This window comes from Mizuhopecten yessoensis, unplaced genomic scaffold (genome assembly GCF_002113885.1).
Source record: "Mizuhopecten yessoensis strain PY_sf001 unplaced genomic scaffold, ASM211388v2 scaffold10687, whole genome shotgun sequence".
Classification (NCBI taxonomy): Eukaryota; Metazoa; Mollusca; class Bivalvia; order Pectinida; family Pectinidae; genus Mizuhopecten; species Mizuhopecten yessoensis.
The window spans coordinates 228,004-243,667 of record NW_018408671.1 but is presented as its reverse complement, the minus strand read 5'-3'; the positions used below and the strand labels follow the sequence as shown (position 1 = coordinate 243,667).

At 41.3% G+C, this 15,664-nt stretch overlaps 1 protein-coding gene and 1 non-coding gene across 2 annotated transcripts; one reads left to right on the top strand and one right to left on the bottom strand.

The window, feature by feature from the left end:
* The first annotated feature begins 538 nt into the window (after positions 1-538).
* Positions 539-5,719, top strand: LOC110461850. Its single transcript, XM_021515558.1, has 2 exons — positions 539-1,101; positions 1,923-5,719. The coding sequence occupies exons 1-2, from the start codon at positions 904-906 to the stop codon at positions 3,144-3,146; spliced, it is 1,422 nt and encodes a 473-aa protein (XP_021371233.1). The 5' UTR covers positions 539-903; the 3' UTR covers positions 3,147-5,719.
* Positions 5,720-7,630: 1,911 nt separating this feature from the next.
* On the bottom strand, positions 7,631-7,703 carry Trnat-ugu. The gene has a single exon. It is a non-coding gene; the product is annotated as a tRNA-Thr (tRNA).
* Between the last annotated feature and the right edge of the window lie 7,961 nt (positions 7,704-15,664).

Genomic DNA, 15,664 nt, shown 5'->3' with positions numbered 1-15,664 from the left:
CGTATGGTGCCTATGTAGGGACATTCCTGCCACTAATTAATTTTAGTCTAGATAATTATATGGAATTAGACAGGTATGAAGGTTTCGGCTAAATGAATCTTTTTGTGTTTTCTGTCACAGAGTCGACATATTGATCTAACCATATCAAGAAATAAACTGATATATTGGATGATTTTTAATTATTGAATACCATGTATTCACTTTATAACAGCCCCCCCCCNACCGTCGTCCTTTAATTAATTTCATGTTCAGAACTAATTTAAAGCTCTTTGCTGCATTCTACACTACATAACATGGTTTATATAGTCACATTGTATATGTCAGAATTAAATTACACAGTTGAAAATACATTATGTCTATAGGCCTATGCACGTGTATGTATGTTATGGTTAATTTTGGTTTACTATTTCCCTAAAAACGTAGAAAACGTCAAACTTTTTCTTCCAATTTTAGGACATGGTCCCTTTCCCAAAATAACTGGAAAAAATCCGTATATATAAAACACAAAATAATTCGATCCAAGTACTCCAAAAATATAAAACGGGACTTGGGTAAGTCTAACTAGTAATTTCCATGGGATTTCATCATCGCATGCAGAGAGAAATACTATTCGATACCCCTTGGACTATTGCCTTGCAAGACTAATAATAACTCCAGAGAGATCCGGTTCATGATTGCACAAGCTCACGGTAATATATATTTTTAGAATCGGCCCGACTAAAGCCTATATCAAGGAACTTTCCAGCGGCCTTTCAGTGGTATTCAGACGTTGACAGCTACAGAGGAACAACGTAACAACTATATCATGCGATTAGGTAAACGGAAAGCACACGAAGTCAACGTTCTGGTACACACACATAAAATCAACACAAAGTTACGGTAGCCGATTGTTAACAGGTCAAAATGACAAAGAAACGAACATTCCTGAGGGACGTCAACTCCCTGATAAAGTCCGTCGGGAGTGTGACAGCTGACCAGGTCCAGGTCTTGGTGGATTCCCTAGAAGGGGAGGATGTGGAAAACGAGCGACATCACGGGTCCATCAAAGTAGAAGTGGCTCCGTCAGATGGGGCCTACAAAGGGGGCAAATTCGAGTTTGAGGTAACTATGATCATTAATCAGTTTCTATAAATAGGAATTATGGTTGCCGCGTATGTATGCATTGGTTGTAATTACTAAATATTACACATACTTTGTTGGAGAAATACAAGTTAGTGAAACTTTTATAATTAATGGTAATTGCAGATGTCTGGTTGTGTGGGCATTGCAGGTTTGTAAGGGTATATAGGGTTATATGGTAATTGCAGGTGTAAGGTTATGTTGGCATTGCAGTACACGTGTAAGGTAATGTGGGCATTGCAGGTTTGTAAGGTTATGTGGGCATCGTATATAGGGTTATATGGTAATTGCAGGTGTAATGTTATGTGGGCATTGCAGGTGTAAGGTTATGTGGGCATTGCAGGTGTAAGGTTGTGTAGGCATTGCAGGTGTAAGGCAATGTGGGCATTGCAGGTGTAAGGCAATGTGAGCATTGCAGGTGTAAGGTTATGTGGGCATTGCATGTGTAAGGTTATGTTGGCATTAATTGCAGGTGTAGGGTTATGTGGGCATTGCAGGTGTAAGGTAATATGTGAGCATTGCAGGTGTAAGGTTATGTGGGCATTGCAGGTGTAAGGTTATGTGGTCATTGTATATTTAGGGTTATATTGGCATTTATGCCTGGGTATATGGAGGATAAAGTAATAGTACCATTTAGAGTAGAACTTAGTTGTGGTCAGAAGTTTATCATAGATTTAGCCTTCAGGGTTTATTGCATCAAAATGCATGTTCTTTTTTGTATCAATTCTGAATCAAAAGAGATTTGTGATAATCAAATATATTTAGTTTCCACTTTCACTTACCCATATTTCACATTGTTTCAGATCTATGTGGTTAACGAGTACCCGGAATGTCCACCAGAGGTGCGCTGTCTCACGGAGATATACCATCCAAATATTGACACAGATGATTCAGACGATGCTACAAATATCTGTGTCAGTCTGCTAGAGTCCGGAGAGTGGGACCCTAACATGACCCTTGAGCACTGCATACAGGCCGTTCTCTTCCTTTTCTATAACCCAAACTGGGGCGACGCCCTGTCTCCGCTCTTCTCACCTGACCTTACTGAAACTGATTTTGAAGAAAATGTAAAAATTTCCATAGAGGGAGGGGATATTGAAGGACGCGTTTTTGAAAGAAATTATGGTTTTGTTGTCTCTGACAATGTTGCAAACAATGCTGATGGGGCAAAATTAACCAATCAGGAAATTGAGCTAAACAACATTAACAATGCCTTAAACAATGTGACAATGGAAAATGAAACAAGTGATCATGAGGTAATACCAACTGAGACTCAGACAACAGAATCAGAAGCAAGGGTTGTAGCAGAAGAAAATCCTGTTGAAAACAATGTTCCTGCATGTGAAACTGGCCATGTGAACATTGTAATTCCGGCTACACAGGAAGTGGACCAAGCTGTACAGGAAGTGGATCCAATTACACAGGAAATTGTTGGACAGGAAGCAGAACAATTAGAAACCGGTCTTGTTGCAATATCTTTATCAGACAATGAAGCCATCCTAGAGAAAACTCAGACAGATTCTACCTCAGAAGAAACATCGGAGCTCATCACAAACTCGGGGGAAGTACATGTAAATGTTACAGAAAACGAGGTCAATACAGACCAAGGGGAGATAATCAAATCGGACACCGTTGATAACATTCTTAGTGCAATGATTTTAGATTTTTCTGCTATGCAGAATTTAAAGACAGATAAACAAGGTGGTTTTCTACATAGAAGTTTATCAGTTGGAGATTCTCCGCGTGGAAACACCGTCAAGTTAGACAGGAATGCAATGGTTGGTGTCAGTATTGAAACGGACAATAAATCGGGGGTTTGTTTAGGAACAAGAGAGGGTGAGAATTTTTGTGACGTAAGGACAGATAAAACTGACATGGCTCATGATTCTGGGGCCACACATCCGTTCATAGTTGATGACCTGCAACAGTTGTTGCCTGCTGAAGTGACTCGTACAGATAAGGACCCGAGAGTTACCTCCCATGACTCGTGCTGTGGAAATGATGTTGTATGTTGTAATGTATCGTAGGCTGAGCTTATGAATTGTATGTATGTGACTGACCACTCAGTATACCAATAGCTGTGTATGTAACTTCTCAGTGAGCACAGGAAGGTGACTGTATGAGATCGGTCAGTCAGCCCAGGAATGGCTGTATGTAACCAGTCTGTTGTCCAATGAGTGGCTAGTTGTGGCTGATCAGTCGGTCAATGAATGGCCAGGGTGTGACAGGTCAATCAGCCCATGACTGACTTTATGTGACCAGTGACACTTTATGTGACCAGTGACAGTTGGTGCAGGAACGGCTGTGCAAGCGACAAGTCTGTCAGTATGGAAGTGATTATGTGTGTGTTTGGGAAATGTGTGACCTGTCAGAAGCTATGCATATATATGTACGTAGTTGCAGTATAAGTTGGATTGGAGTATGTGTGCATTTAAAAGTAAATGTATCGTGAAACCTTTGTATTTGCAAACAGAAGCGTTTTATTTCACTAGATATTCATCGATCTACTGTCAAATCTATATAAATTCATGACCCTGTGTTAAAATTTTGTGATATTTTTCTGATGTTAAATGACATCATGTGATATTTTAATACTCATCTTCAGTAGATCTTTACTATATAACCACACTTAATCTCATTCCATGCATTATTATATTATGGATATTTTTTATATATATCTTTTCTAATAATTTACTATTTTTCATACACCTTTCCTTATAAATCTGAGTTTCCTCTTTCCCTACCAAATACAGTATTTAATGCCAACCATATTTTTTTCATTACTTTTAACTCATTCACTCCTATATAATTAAACTGGACTTACCTAGTCTTTGATTTGGTAAGGTTCAACTGTGTTTTTAGGGGTGAATGGGTTAAACAAGCACTATACAATTTGTAGTGAACCATCAAAGGGAGACAACTCGGACTGCCTTAAGCAGTGGTTTGTGTTATACCTGGTAATCTCTGTTTATTATATAACATAACCATGTCCATGTAAAATATGTCTTCATAATAAAGACAGATATTTTGGAAGCAACAAGTGAGAACCGTTTCAGGAAAATGACAATTAACATACAATTTTGTACAGAGAGGACAATATGATAATCACAGGATTTTGTACAGAGAGGACAATACAGCTATGCTATATGATAATCACAGGATTTTGTACAGAGAAGACAATACATCTATGCTATATGATCATCACAGGATTTTCAGTAAATTACAATCAAACCTGCTTGAGAGACCAACTTTATTAATTTACTACCTGTGATTTGCTCACTCACCCCTGACATTTCATAATGAACTATTCCAACCTTTGAATTGGAAGAGTTCAAATGTGTCTTCAGGGGTGAAACAGTTAAGAGGCAACCCTGAATTAAAGATAATTTTATGGACTTAGGGAGGGTGGTCTTTTCATACATGTTTGACTGTAATTATAGCCCCTTTTATACATATCCATGACATCACAATTTACAGTTTCACAACCACTTTTTTTGTACTTCAGTAGCCTCATTTTATGCTAGGGTTGTCCTGATAATGGCTATTTAGTGATCTAAAGTTGTCAACTAAGAATGCACAGAAGCTGGTCTGTAGCATCAAACTTCCTTATTTTTGAAGTAAGAAGTTTTTGTATAAGGAAATGAGTCCTGGGAATTCTTAGAAGGAGGGCTTGATTTTATGAACCGTTGTTTTCTTCATACCAGTCACTTCACCAAGTGCTAGATCATACAATGTTTGTTTATAATACAGAAAAAAATTGTTGACAAAATACCATATATTCTGGTTTTCTTTTTACTGTGTTCATGTTTTCATTTATAATTCAAATGAATTTAAAAGCAATACATATGCACAAATTACATGTATATGTGTTTTAAAATTATGAATTAGGTGACGGGTATGTCTAGGCTCAACAGGTTGTTCAAGAGACTGCCCTATGGCCTATTGGGTTTGTGCTGTATTCATTCTAATAATCACCCAATACCATGTAAGAGCTTCCATCTTGTTGCCGCAATCTACCAACATACATTGTTCTGTAAAAACTTGCCTTTTTAGGGGAAATTTGAAAGGTTTTCATTCTAATTTTCCCAAATTACTAAATGCCAAGGGTGTTTATTATGTTGAGTACTGTACATGATTTTTTATATGGTAAAAAAGGTACAGAATTACCAACATAATTGTGAGAGTGTTATGAAAGAGAATGTGAAAGTGATTGCATTTTTCTTTTTTTTTTTTATATATATTTTGCCTATTATTTCTTGTGTATGAGGCAAATTCTGTTATATTATGTGATCAGTGTAAAAAGTGACATTGCTTCACTTCGGTTCCATTTGTTACCTATACATGTGTAAGAGAGTTCGCTTGTTTATTGATGAGTTTTATGATCATGAAATTTGATCATTTTCCTAGCTGTTATCATTCAGAACCATTCAAAATGGCTTAAGTAAATGTAATAGGAAAGTAGTGTTTGTTATTGTTTGCTAAACATATAAATTATTGTATGCATGAAGTTTTTATTACTTAGTTAAGCTTTTATACATTAACAAGCTGAAAATGTTGATGTGTGATGTGAGCTTACACATATAAAATAAATACAAAACAAAATAAATCTTTGTCTGTTTTTTTATTTGATTACATTACACATTTTAGCTCACCTGGTCTGTAGGACCAAGATAAAGTCATGCTGCATACCATGTTGTCTATCCGTCTGTCAACAATGTCTTCAAACAACTTCTCCTTCTGAACCGCTCATCGGAATTCCACTAAATTTGACAGAAATCAGTTGATGACGATTCAAAATTGTACCAGTAGTGTGATTATACCCCCCAGGGGGTTAAGGGGCGGGACTAATGTGGGCTTATACCCCCCCCCCCCCCCCCCCCAGGCGGTTGAGGGGCAGGACTAAGGGGAGAAATATGCAAGAAAGCCTTAGACTCCTTCTCAGAAATTATGAGATGGATATCAACCAAGTTTGATAAGAAACATATTCTCAAGTGGTGGATATGTAAAATTTTACCAAACTGAGAGCTGACTTACAAGGCTGTGGGGTAGAGAGAAAAGAGTTTTTAACCTGGAAATATGTTTTTTTCATCAAATACTGTTTTTAATACCAAACTGTACCAGAAATATTTTCCGTTTTTGAAATTCCACAAGACTCTTTTTTTTTTTCCATTATATAGTTTTTGTTATTTGTAAAAAAAACTTTTATGTGTTAGGAATAGATTTTTGACACATAGTTTGATTTTATAAACAATATTTAATCACCATTTTAAAATCCCATTTAAAAAAAAAAAAAATTGTGGCAAAAACCCCAGGGAAATTGCCAAAATAATCCACTTGTTTATTATCTAAATATTTCTTGGGATTTCAGAAAACTATGACCAAGAAGAGTTCCAACTAGCATTGCTCCAGCATTGCTCCAACAACTAGCATTGCTCCAACAACTACCATTGTTCCAACTGGGTTTTTGGCCAAAATTTAATTCCGTCCTTTTTTCAGATGGTTTCAATTAAAACTCAGCGGTTTACAAATATTTAAACTTCTACTTCTAAAACCTATAAGTCACTTTCTAAAATCTGTATGTCAGCCAAAAATATACTCTGTTTTTCACCGAGTTTAAGGTAATGTATCAAATTGATTTATATACCTAAAAAATAAAAGAAATGAGAAGTCATTTGGCAATGACAGATTCGTATTTGCAATCTTTTATGTATATACACATATACGTCTGCTCTCACCTCAGGATTTCAGTGGGAAGGACGCACCCTTCAAATATAACAAGGCAATTCAGTCATATGACATCTTTTCAAGAAACAGTCTTTTAAAACTTAGAAACATACTATTCTAATTTCGACTAGCAATCAGGGGCCGACACCATTTTGGTTTATATAATACTGCCATAGCAACTCCTACTTAATTTGGTGGGAATTTGTTCCGTCATTCAAACTTGTTCTAACTGCATTTTGATGTTTTTTTCATGTTTTTTTTTACAATATGACCACTTTTATTTGTACTAATAAATCATTCTGAATAAATGGTTCTGGGTTCTGGGTTTTGAGTGGAAATGACATGAACTTATTTACTACAGGTATTTCCTTCCAAACACATTCCTGTGTGGTTTTATCAAGTGGAAAGGGATGCGCTTAATTGACACCCTATCAAAAAATTATATCAAATCAAATGTAAAGTTTACATTTAGCCTATGAGTAAAACAGAAATATATCATACAGCATGAAGTAGTATTCTTACAAATTGTGATACACTCGTTAAAGCATTCACCCCTGAATTTTCATAATAAACTACTCCAACCTTTGAATTGGAAGAGTTCAAATGTGTCATCAGGGGTGAATGAGTTCAGTAAGATTCTGTTTGTGTGCTGCTCTTGAAAATGGCGGTTGACAGGATTTTTTTTTTTTTTTTTTTTTTTAAATCAACGTTTCTTCATGTTTGTTAATGCAAACAAGTGTTTAAAGTAGATATTATTGGAAAAGAAAAATAATGATTTATCGAAATCAGCCTCCAGGGAGGATCGAACTCCCGACCCCTGGTTTACAAGACCAGTGCTCTAACCACTGAGCTATGGAGGCTCGCGATAAGTGCAAATTTTATTTAAAATTGTAATTCAAATTCAGCTTACGTGCCTGTTTCGTAACTGGCAACCAGCAGACGTTAAGACACAAATTAATGTTTTATTTTTTCCACTTTTAAGATTTTAGAGACGGGGGAAAGTTTTGAGACCGTTTCTGAAAACGGTGACTTAATGGGCACCGTTTTTGTATTTATTCATGAAATTTTATTTGATTAAATCGTTTTGTGATTATAATTTTATTTATTCAGTTTGTTATATCATTAAATAGAGATGTTTAATGATATCACAAATTCGATTTAATGGTGTATCAATTTCGTGATATCGTCTTTGATATCTGTAAAATCAGTAGATTATCATATCTCAATTCGAATTCATGATATAATGTAAACAATTTTTTTTTTTTTTATTTGATACATATATAAAACAAACATACAAAACCGGCGTCCCGTATCGCACATAAAACTTTCTTCTATGTATATTATGTATTTTTTCTAAGGATTTCTTCCTTGCCCCATATAATGTAATTGGTACCAAACCAACAATACGTTTGCAAGGATCCAGTGTTATTCGGGAAGCTAGATACCGTTAACATTACTTATACAGTGTAGACATATAACGTGTAACAACCCAAATCTACAGCAAACAAATTAAACTTAACATTCAATACCGAAGAGGGATGCTCCCAGGCCAGAAGCTACATGTTGTGATCGCATTTTTAAGTATATCTTATTGATTTTCAAAAATGACTTCCTCTTTGAAGGGTATGTAATTAAAGATTTGAAAGACCTTCTACAAAATGTAAGGAAATTACACTGGTCGAGTTTCAGTTTTGCTTGATATAAATAAATAGTTAGACAGCGCCATTGAAATAAACTTTAAAGTCATCAACAACTCCTCTAAAACTACATTTCTAAACACGACGGGACCCCCGCGGATCAGACAGGCTGTGGACTAGTTTATAGACACGACTGGACCCCCGCGGATCAGATAGGCTGTAGCCTAGTTTATAGACACGACGGGACCCCCGCAGATCAGATAGGCTGTAGACTAGTCCATGGACACGGCGGGACCCCCGCGGATCAGACAGTCTGTGGACTTAGTTAGACAGCGCCATTGAAATAAACTTTAAAGTCATCAACGACTCCTCTAAAACTACATTTCTAAACACGACGGGACCCCCGCGGATCAGACAGGCTGTAGACTAGACCATAGACACGACGGGACCCCCGCAGATCAGACAGGCTGTGGACTAGTTTATAAACACGACGGGACCCCCGCGGATCAGATAGGCTGTGAACTAGTCCATAGACACGACGGGACCCCCGCGGATCAGACAGGCTATGGACTAGTTCATAAACACGACGGGACCCCCGCGGAACAGATAGGCTGTAGACTAGTCCATAGACACGACGGGACCCCCGCGGATCAGACAGGCTATGGACTAGTTCATAAACACGACGGGACCCCCGCGGAACAGATAGGCTGTAGACTAGTCCATAGACACGACGGGACCCCCGCGAATAAGATAGGCTGTGGACTAGTCCATATACACGACGAGACCCCCGCGGATCAGACAGGCTGTAGACTAGTCCATAGACACGACGGGACCCCCGCGGCTCAGATAGGCTGTAGACTAGTCCATAGACACGATGGGACCCCCGCGAATCAGATAGGCTGTGGACTAGTCCATATACACGACGAGACCCCCGCGGATCAGACAGGCTGTAGACTAGTCCATAGACACGACGGGACCCCCGCGGATCAGACAGGCTGTGAACTAGTTTATAACCACGACGGGACCCCCGCGGATCAGATAGGCTGTGAACTAGTCCATAGACACGACGGGACCCCCGCGGGTCAGACAGGCTGTGAACTAGTTTATAGACATGACGGGACCCCCGCGGATCAGACAGGCTGTAGACTAGACCATAGACACGACGGGACCCCCGCAGATCAGACAGGCTGTGGACTAGTTTATAAACACGACGGGACCCCCGCGGATCAGATAGGCTGGGCACTCGTTCATAAACACGACGAGACACCCGCGGATCAGACAGGCTGTGGACTAGTCCATAGACACGACGGGACCCCCGCGGATCAGACAGGCTGTAGACTAGACCATAGACACGACGGGACCCCCGCGGATCAGATAGGCTGGGCACTCGTTCATAAACACGACGAGACACCCGCGGATCAGACAGGCTGTGGACTAGTCCATAGACACGACGGGACCCCCGCGGATCAGACAGGCTGTGGACTAGTCCATAGACACGACGGGACCCCCGCGGCTCAGATAGGCTGTAGACTAGTCCATAGACACGACGGGACCCCCACGGATCAGACAGGCTGTGAACTAGTTTATAAACACGACGGGACCCCCGCGGATCAGATAGGCTGTTCTCTCGTTCATAAACACGACGAGACACCCGCGGATCAGACAGGCTGTGGACTAGTCCATAGACACGACGGGACCCCCGCGGATCAGATACGCTGTAGACTAGTTTATAGACACGACGGGACCCCCGCGGATTAGATAGGCTGTAGACTAGTCCATAGACACGACGGGACCCCCGCGAATAAGATAGGCTGTGGACTAGTCCATATACACGACGAGACCCCCGCGGATCAGACAGGCTGTAGACTAGTCCATAGACACGACGGGACCCCCGCGGCTCAGATAGGCTGTAGACTAGTCCATAGACACGATGGGACCCCCGCGAATCAGATAGGCTGTGGACTAGTCCATAGACACGACGGGACCCCCGCGGATCAGATAGGCGGTGCACTCGTTCATAAACACGACGAGACACCCGCGGATCAGACAGGCTGTGGACTAGTCCATAGACACGACGGGACCCCCGCGGCTCAGATAGGCTGTAGACTAGTCCATAGACACGACGGGACCCCCGCGGATCAGATACGCTGTAGACTAGTTTGTAGACACGACGGGACCCCCGCAGATCAGATAGGCTGTAGACTAGTCCATGGACACGACGGGACCCCCGCGGATCAGACAGGCTGTGGACTAGTCTATAGACACGACGGGACCCCAGCGGATCAGATAGGCTGTGGACTAGTTTATAGACACGACGGGACCCCAGCGGATCAGATAGGCTGTAGACTAGTCCATAGACACGACCGGACCCCCGCGAATCAGATAGGCTGTGGACTAGTCCATATACACGACGAGACCCCCGCGGATCAGACAGGCTGTGGACTAGTCCATAGACACGACGGGACCCCCGCGGATCAGATAGGCTGCAGACTAGTCCATAGACACGACGGGACCCCCTCGGATCAGTCAGGCTGTAGACTAGTCCATAGACACGACGGGACCCCGGCGGATCAGATAGGCTGTGGACTAGTTTATAGACACGACGGGACCCCAGCGGATCAGATAGGCTGTGGACTAGTTTATAGACACGACGGGACCCCCCCGGACCAGATAGGCTGTAGACTAGTCCATAAACACGACGGGGCCCCCGCGGATCAGATAGGCTGTAGACTAGTCCATAAACACGACGGGACCCCCGCGAATCAGATAGGCTGTAGACTAGTTTATAAACACGACGGGACCCCCGCGGATCAGATAGGCTGTTGACTAGTTTATAGACACGACGGGACCCCCGCGGGTCAGATAGGCTGTAGACTAGTCCATAAACACGACGGGACCCCCGCGAATCAGATAGGCTGTGGACTAGTCCATATACACGACGAGACCCCCGCGGATCAGACAGGCTGTAGACTAGTCCATAAACACGACGGGTCCCCGCGGTCATTTATTCCTTCTAGCATTTTGTCAACCTGTGTACTAGTTCATAAACACGACGGGACCCCCGCGGATCAGACAGGCTGTGGACTAGTCCATAGACACGACGGGACCCCCGCGGATCAGATACGCTGTAGACTAGTTCGTAGACACGACGGGACCCCCGCGGATCAGATAGGCTGGAGACTAGTCCATAAACACGACGGGACCCCCGCGAATCAGATAGGCTGTAGACTAGTTTATAAACACGACGGGACCCCCGCGGATCAGATAGGCTGCAGACTAGTCCATAGACACGACGGGACCCCCTCGGATCAGTCAGGCTGTAGACTAGTCCATAGACACGACGGGACCCCCGCAGATCAGACAGGCTGTGGACTAGTTTATAAACACGACGGGACCCCCGCGGATCAGATAGGCTGTAGACTAGTTTAAAGACACGACGGGACCCCCGCGGATCAGATAGGCTGGAGACTAGTCCATAAACACGACGGGACCCCCGCGAATCAGATAGGCTGTAGACTAGTCCATAGACACGACCGGACCCCCGCGAATCAGATAGGCTGTGGACTAGTCCATATACACGACGAGACCCCCGCGGATCAGACAGGCTGTGGACTAGTCCATAGACACGACGGGACCCCCGCGGTTCAGATAGGCTGTAGACTAGTCCATAGACACGACTGGACCCCCGCGGATCAGACAGGCTGTGGACTAGTTTATAGACACGACGGGACCCCCGCGGTTCAGACAGTCTGTGGACTAGTCCATAGACACGACGGGACCCCCGCGGTTCAGATAGGCTGTAGACTAGTCCATAGACACGACCGGACCCCCGCGAATCAGATAGGCTGTGGACTAGTCCATATACACGACGAGACCCCCGCGGATCAGACAGGCTGTGGACTAGTCTATAGACACGACGGGACCCCAGCGGATCAGATAGGCTGTGGACTAGTTTATAGACACGACGGGACCCCCCCGGACCAGATAGGCTGTAGACTAGTCCATAAACACGACGGGTCCCCGCGGTCATTTATTCCTTCTAGCATTTTGTCAACCTGTGTACTAGTTCATAAACACGACGGGACCCCCGCGGATCAGATAGGCTGTTGACTAGTTTATAGACACGACGGGACCCCCGCGGTTCAGACAGTCTGTGGACTAGTCCATAGACACGACGGGACCCCCGCGGATCAGATAGGCTGGAGACTAGTCCATAAACACGACGGGACCCCCGCGGATCAGATAGGCTGTTGACTAGTTTATAGACACGACGGGACCCCCGCGGTTCAGACAGTCTGTGGACTAGTCCATAGACACGACGGGACCCCCGCGGATCAGACAGGCAGAAGACTAGTCCATAGACACGACGGGACCCCCGCGAATCAGATAGGCTGTAGACTAGTCCATAGACACGACGGGACCCCGGCGGATCAGATAGGCTGTGGACTAGTTTATAGACACGACGGGACCCCCGCGGATCAGATAGGCTGTAGACTAGTCCATAAACACGACGGGTCCCCGCGGTCATTTATTCCTTCTAGCATTTTGTCAACCTGTGTCAGTCGGCGAGTCAATAGGAATCGTGCCAATCGTTTTTACCAACCATTGTTTCTCTCGTTGAGTCAATCACTTTATATGTCAACCATCCAACGCGAGTCAGTCATTGAGTCAATCATTGAGTCAACAATCCATCGCGAGTCAGCCTTTGCGTCAATCATTATGTCGAGTAGAATTATGGCAATCCTTTCACTAATTAGTGTGTCGATTATTGCATCTATCATTGAGTCAATCATTGAGTCAACCATCCATCGCGAGTCAGCCAATGAGTCAATCACTTTATATGTCAACCATCCATCGCGAGTCAGCTAATGAGTCAATCACTTTATAGGTCAATCATCCATCGCGAGTCAGCCGTTGGATGTGAACAGTCGGATTTGTTCAATTGTGAGATCGGTTTAAAACAGGCCGAAAATTTATCGCCATTTTTGTTTGCAATTTATTTAAATGATTTGGAAACTTATCTTGTTGAAAAAAATGTAAATTGTCTTCAAACAATAGACAAATTATGTATTGATAACATTGGAGTGTATCTCAAACTATTCATTATCTTATATGCCGATGATACTGTCCTGTTTTCAGAAACACCAGATGGTTTACAGTTAGCTTTAAATGAATTTGAACAATACTGTAATACTTGGAAGTTAACTATCAATTCAGGAAAAACTAAAATTGTCATCTTTTCAAAAAGAAAATGTGCAAGAACTCCCCATTTTACATTATGTAACGTAGAATTAGAAATACTGGAAGGGTATACCTATCTAGGATTATTCTTTAATTTTAGTTGTAGCTTCTTTAAAGCAAGGAAAAAAATTGTTGAACAAGCACAGAAATCAGTGTTTGCTGTCTATAAGAAATTGAGAAACATATCTTTACCAGTTGATCTACAATTGAAGATATTTGATTCATTAATTATGCCAGTTCTTCTGTATTCATCAGAAATATGGGGTTTTGAAAACACAAATATTATAGAAAAAATCCATCTTCAATTTTGTAAATATATACTAAATGTAAGAAAAAGTACACCAAATTTCATTGTTTATGGTGAGCTTGGAAGATACCCACTAGACATCGAAATTAAATGTAGAATAATAGTATTCTGGCATAAGTTGATTACCTCTAGTAAGTTATCAAGTACTATTTATAAGCTTATGTATACATTACATGAAAATGGAACTATGTTATTTAAATGGCTCGCATATGTTAAAGATATTTTTTCTCAAACTGGCCTGAACTATGTGTGGTACTATCAATCTACATGTTCTTTTTCAAAAGACGAAATTAAGAGGCTTGTGAAAAGTAGACTGAAGGATCAATTTATACAGAAATGGTTTGATAATATTCTTAACTCCTCTAGAGGACAAACATATTCAATATTAAAGACAAAGTTTGAACAAGAAAAATATTTAATTAAACTTAATACAAATGATAGGAAAATAATGTGTAAATTCCGTTCTTGCAATATGCATTTACCCATAGAAAAAGGAAGATGGTTAGGTATTCCTCGTCAAGAAAGAACCTGTACATTATGTAATTTGTACATTGGAGATGAATTTCATTACTTATTTATATGTGAAAGTGTTTTAGTTAAATGTCTAAGAGAGAAATATATACCAAAATATTATTTCACTTATCCAAGTCAATTAAAAATGCAAGGATTGTTTAATATATTTAATGTAAAAATTTACACAAAACTTTGTAAATTCATAGAAAAGCTTGAAAAAATATTAACTTAATTTCTGTACTATTTGTGTACTTCTATATGTATCTATGCTATGTACAATGTTGTAATTGTGTACATCACACGCCATGTATCATACTTACTATATGTATGTGACCTCTTGTTACACACGTAAGTGTGTCGGAGTGAATAAATAAAACTTACTAAAAAAAAAAAGTAGAATTATGGCAATCCTTTCACTAATTAGTGTGTCGATTATTGCATCAATCATTGAGTCAATCATTGAGTCAACCATCCATCGCGAGTCAGCCGTTGAGTCAATCACTTTATAGGTCAATCATCCATCGCGAGTCAGCCAATGAGTCAATCACTTTATATGTCAACCATCCATCGCGAGTCAGCTAATGAGTCAATCACTTTATAGGTCAACCATCCATCGCGAGTCAGCCGTTGTGTCAATAATATTGTGTCAATCATTTTGCCAATCATTGGGTCAAACATTGAATCAGTCATTGAGTCAACAATTCATCGCGAGTCCGTCGTTGATTCAATCTTTTTGCCAATTATTGTGTCAGTAATTGAGTCAGCCATTGAGTCAACCATCGATCGCGAGTCAGCCGTTGTATCAACCATCGATCGCGGGTCAGCCGTTGTATTAACCATCGATCGCGGGTCAGCCGTTGTATTAACCATCGATCGCGGGTCAGCCGTTGAGTCAATCATAATCGAAATCAGCGTGGAAATTATTGAGTCAAACTTTGTCTTTCCTGAGGCAATCAGCATGGTTAATACAAAGTAATAGAACTTTGGCAGAAAGTGCCTTTAAGTTATATAGTATATAATACTACGTTTGTGCGACAAAGGTCTGAATTATTGATGTGGTTGCGATCGATACCTGCCAGACACTGTGACTTACAGATTTACTGTGTACTTGTCACCCCAGTCA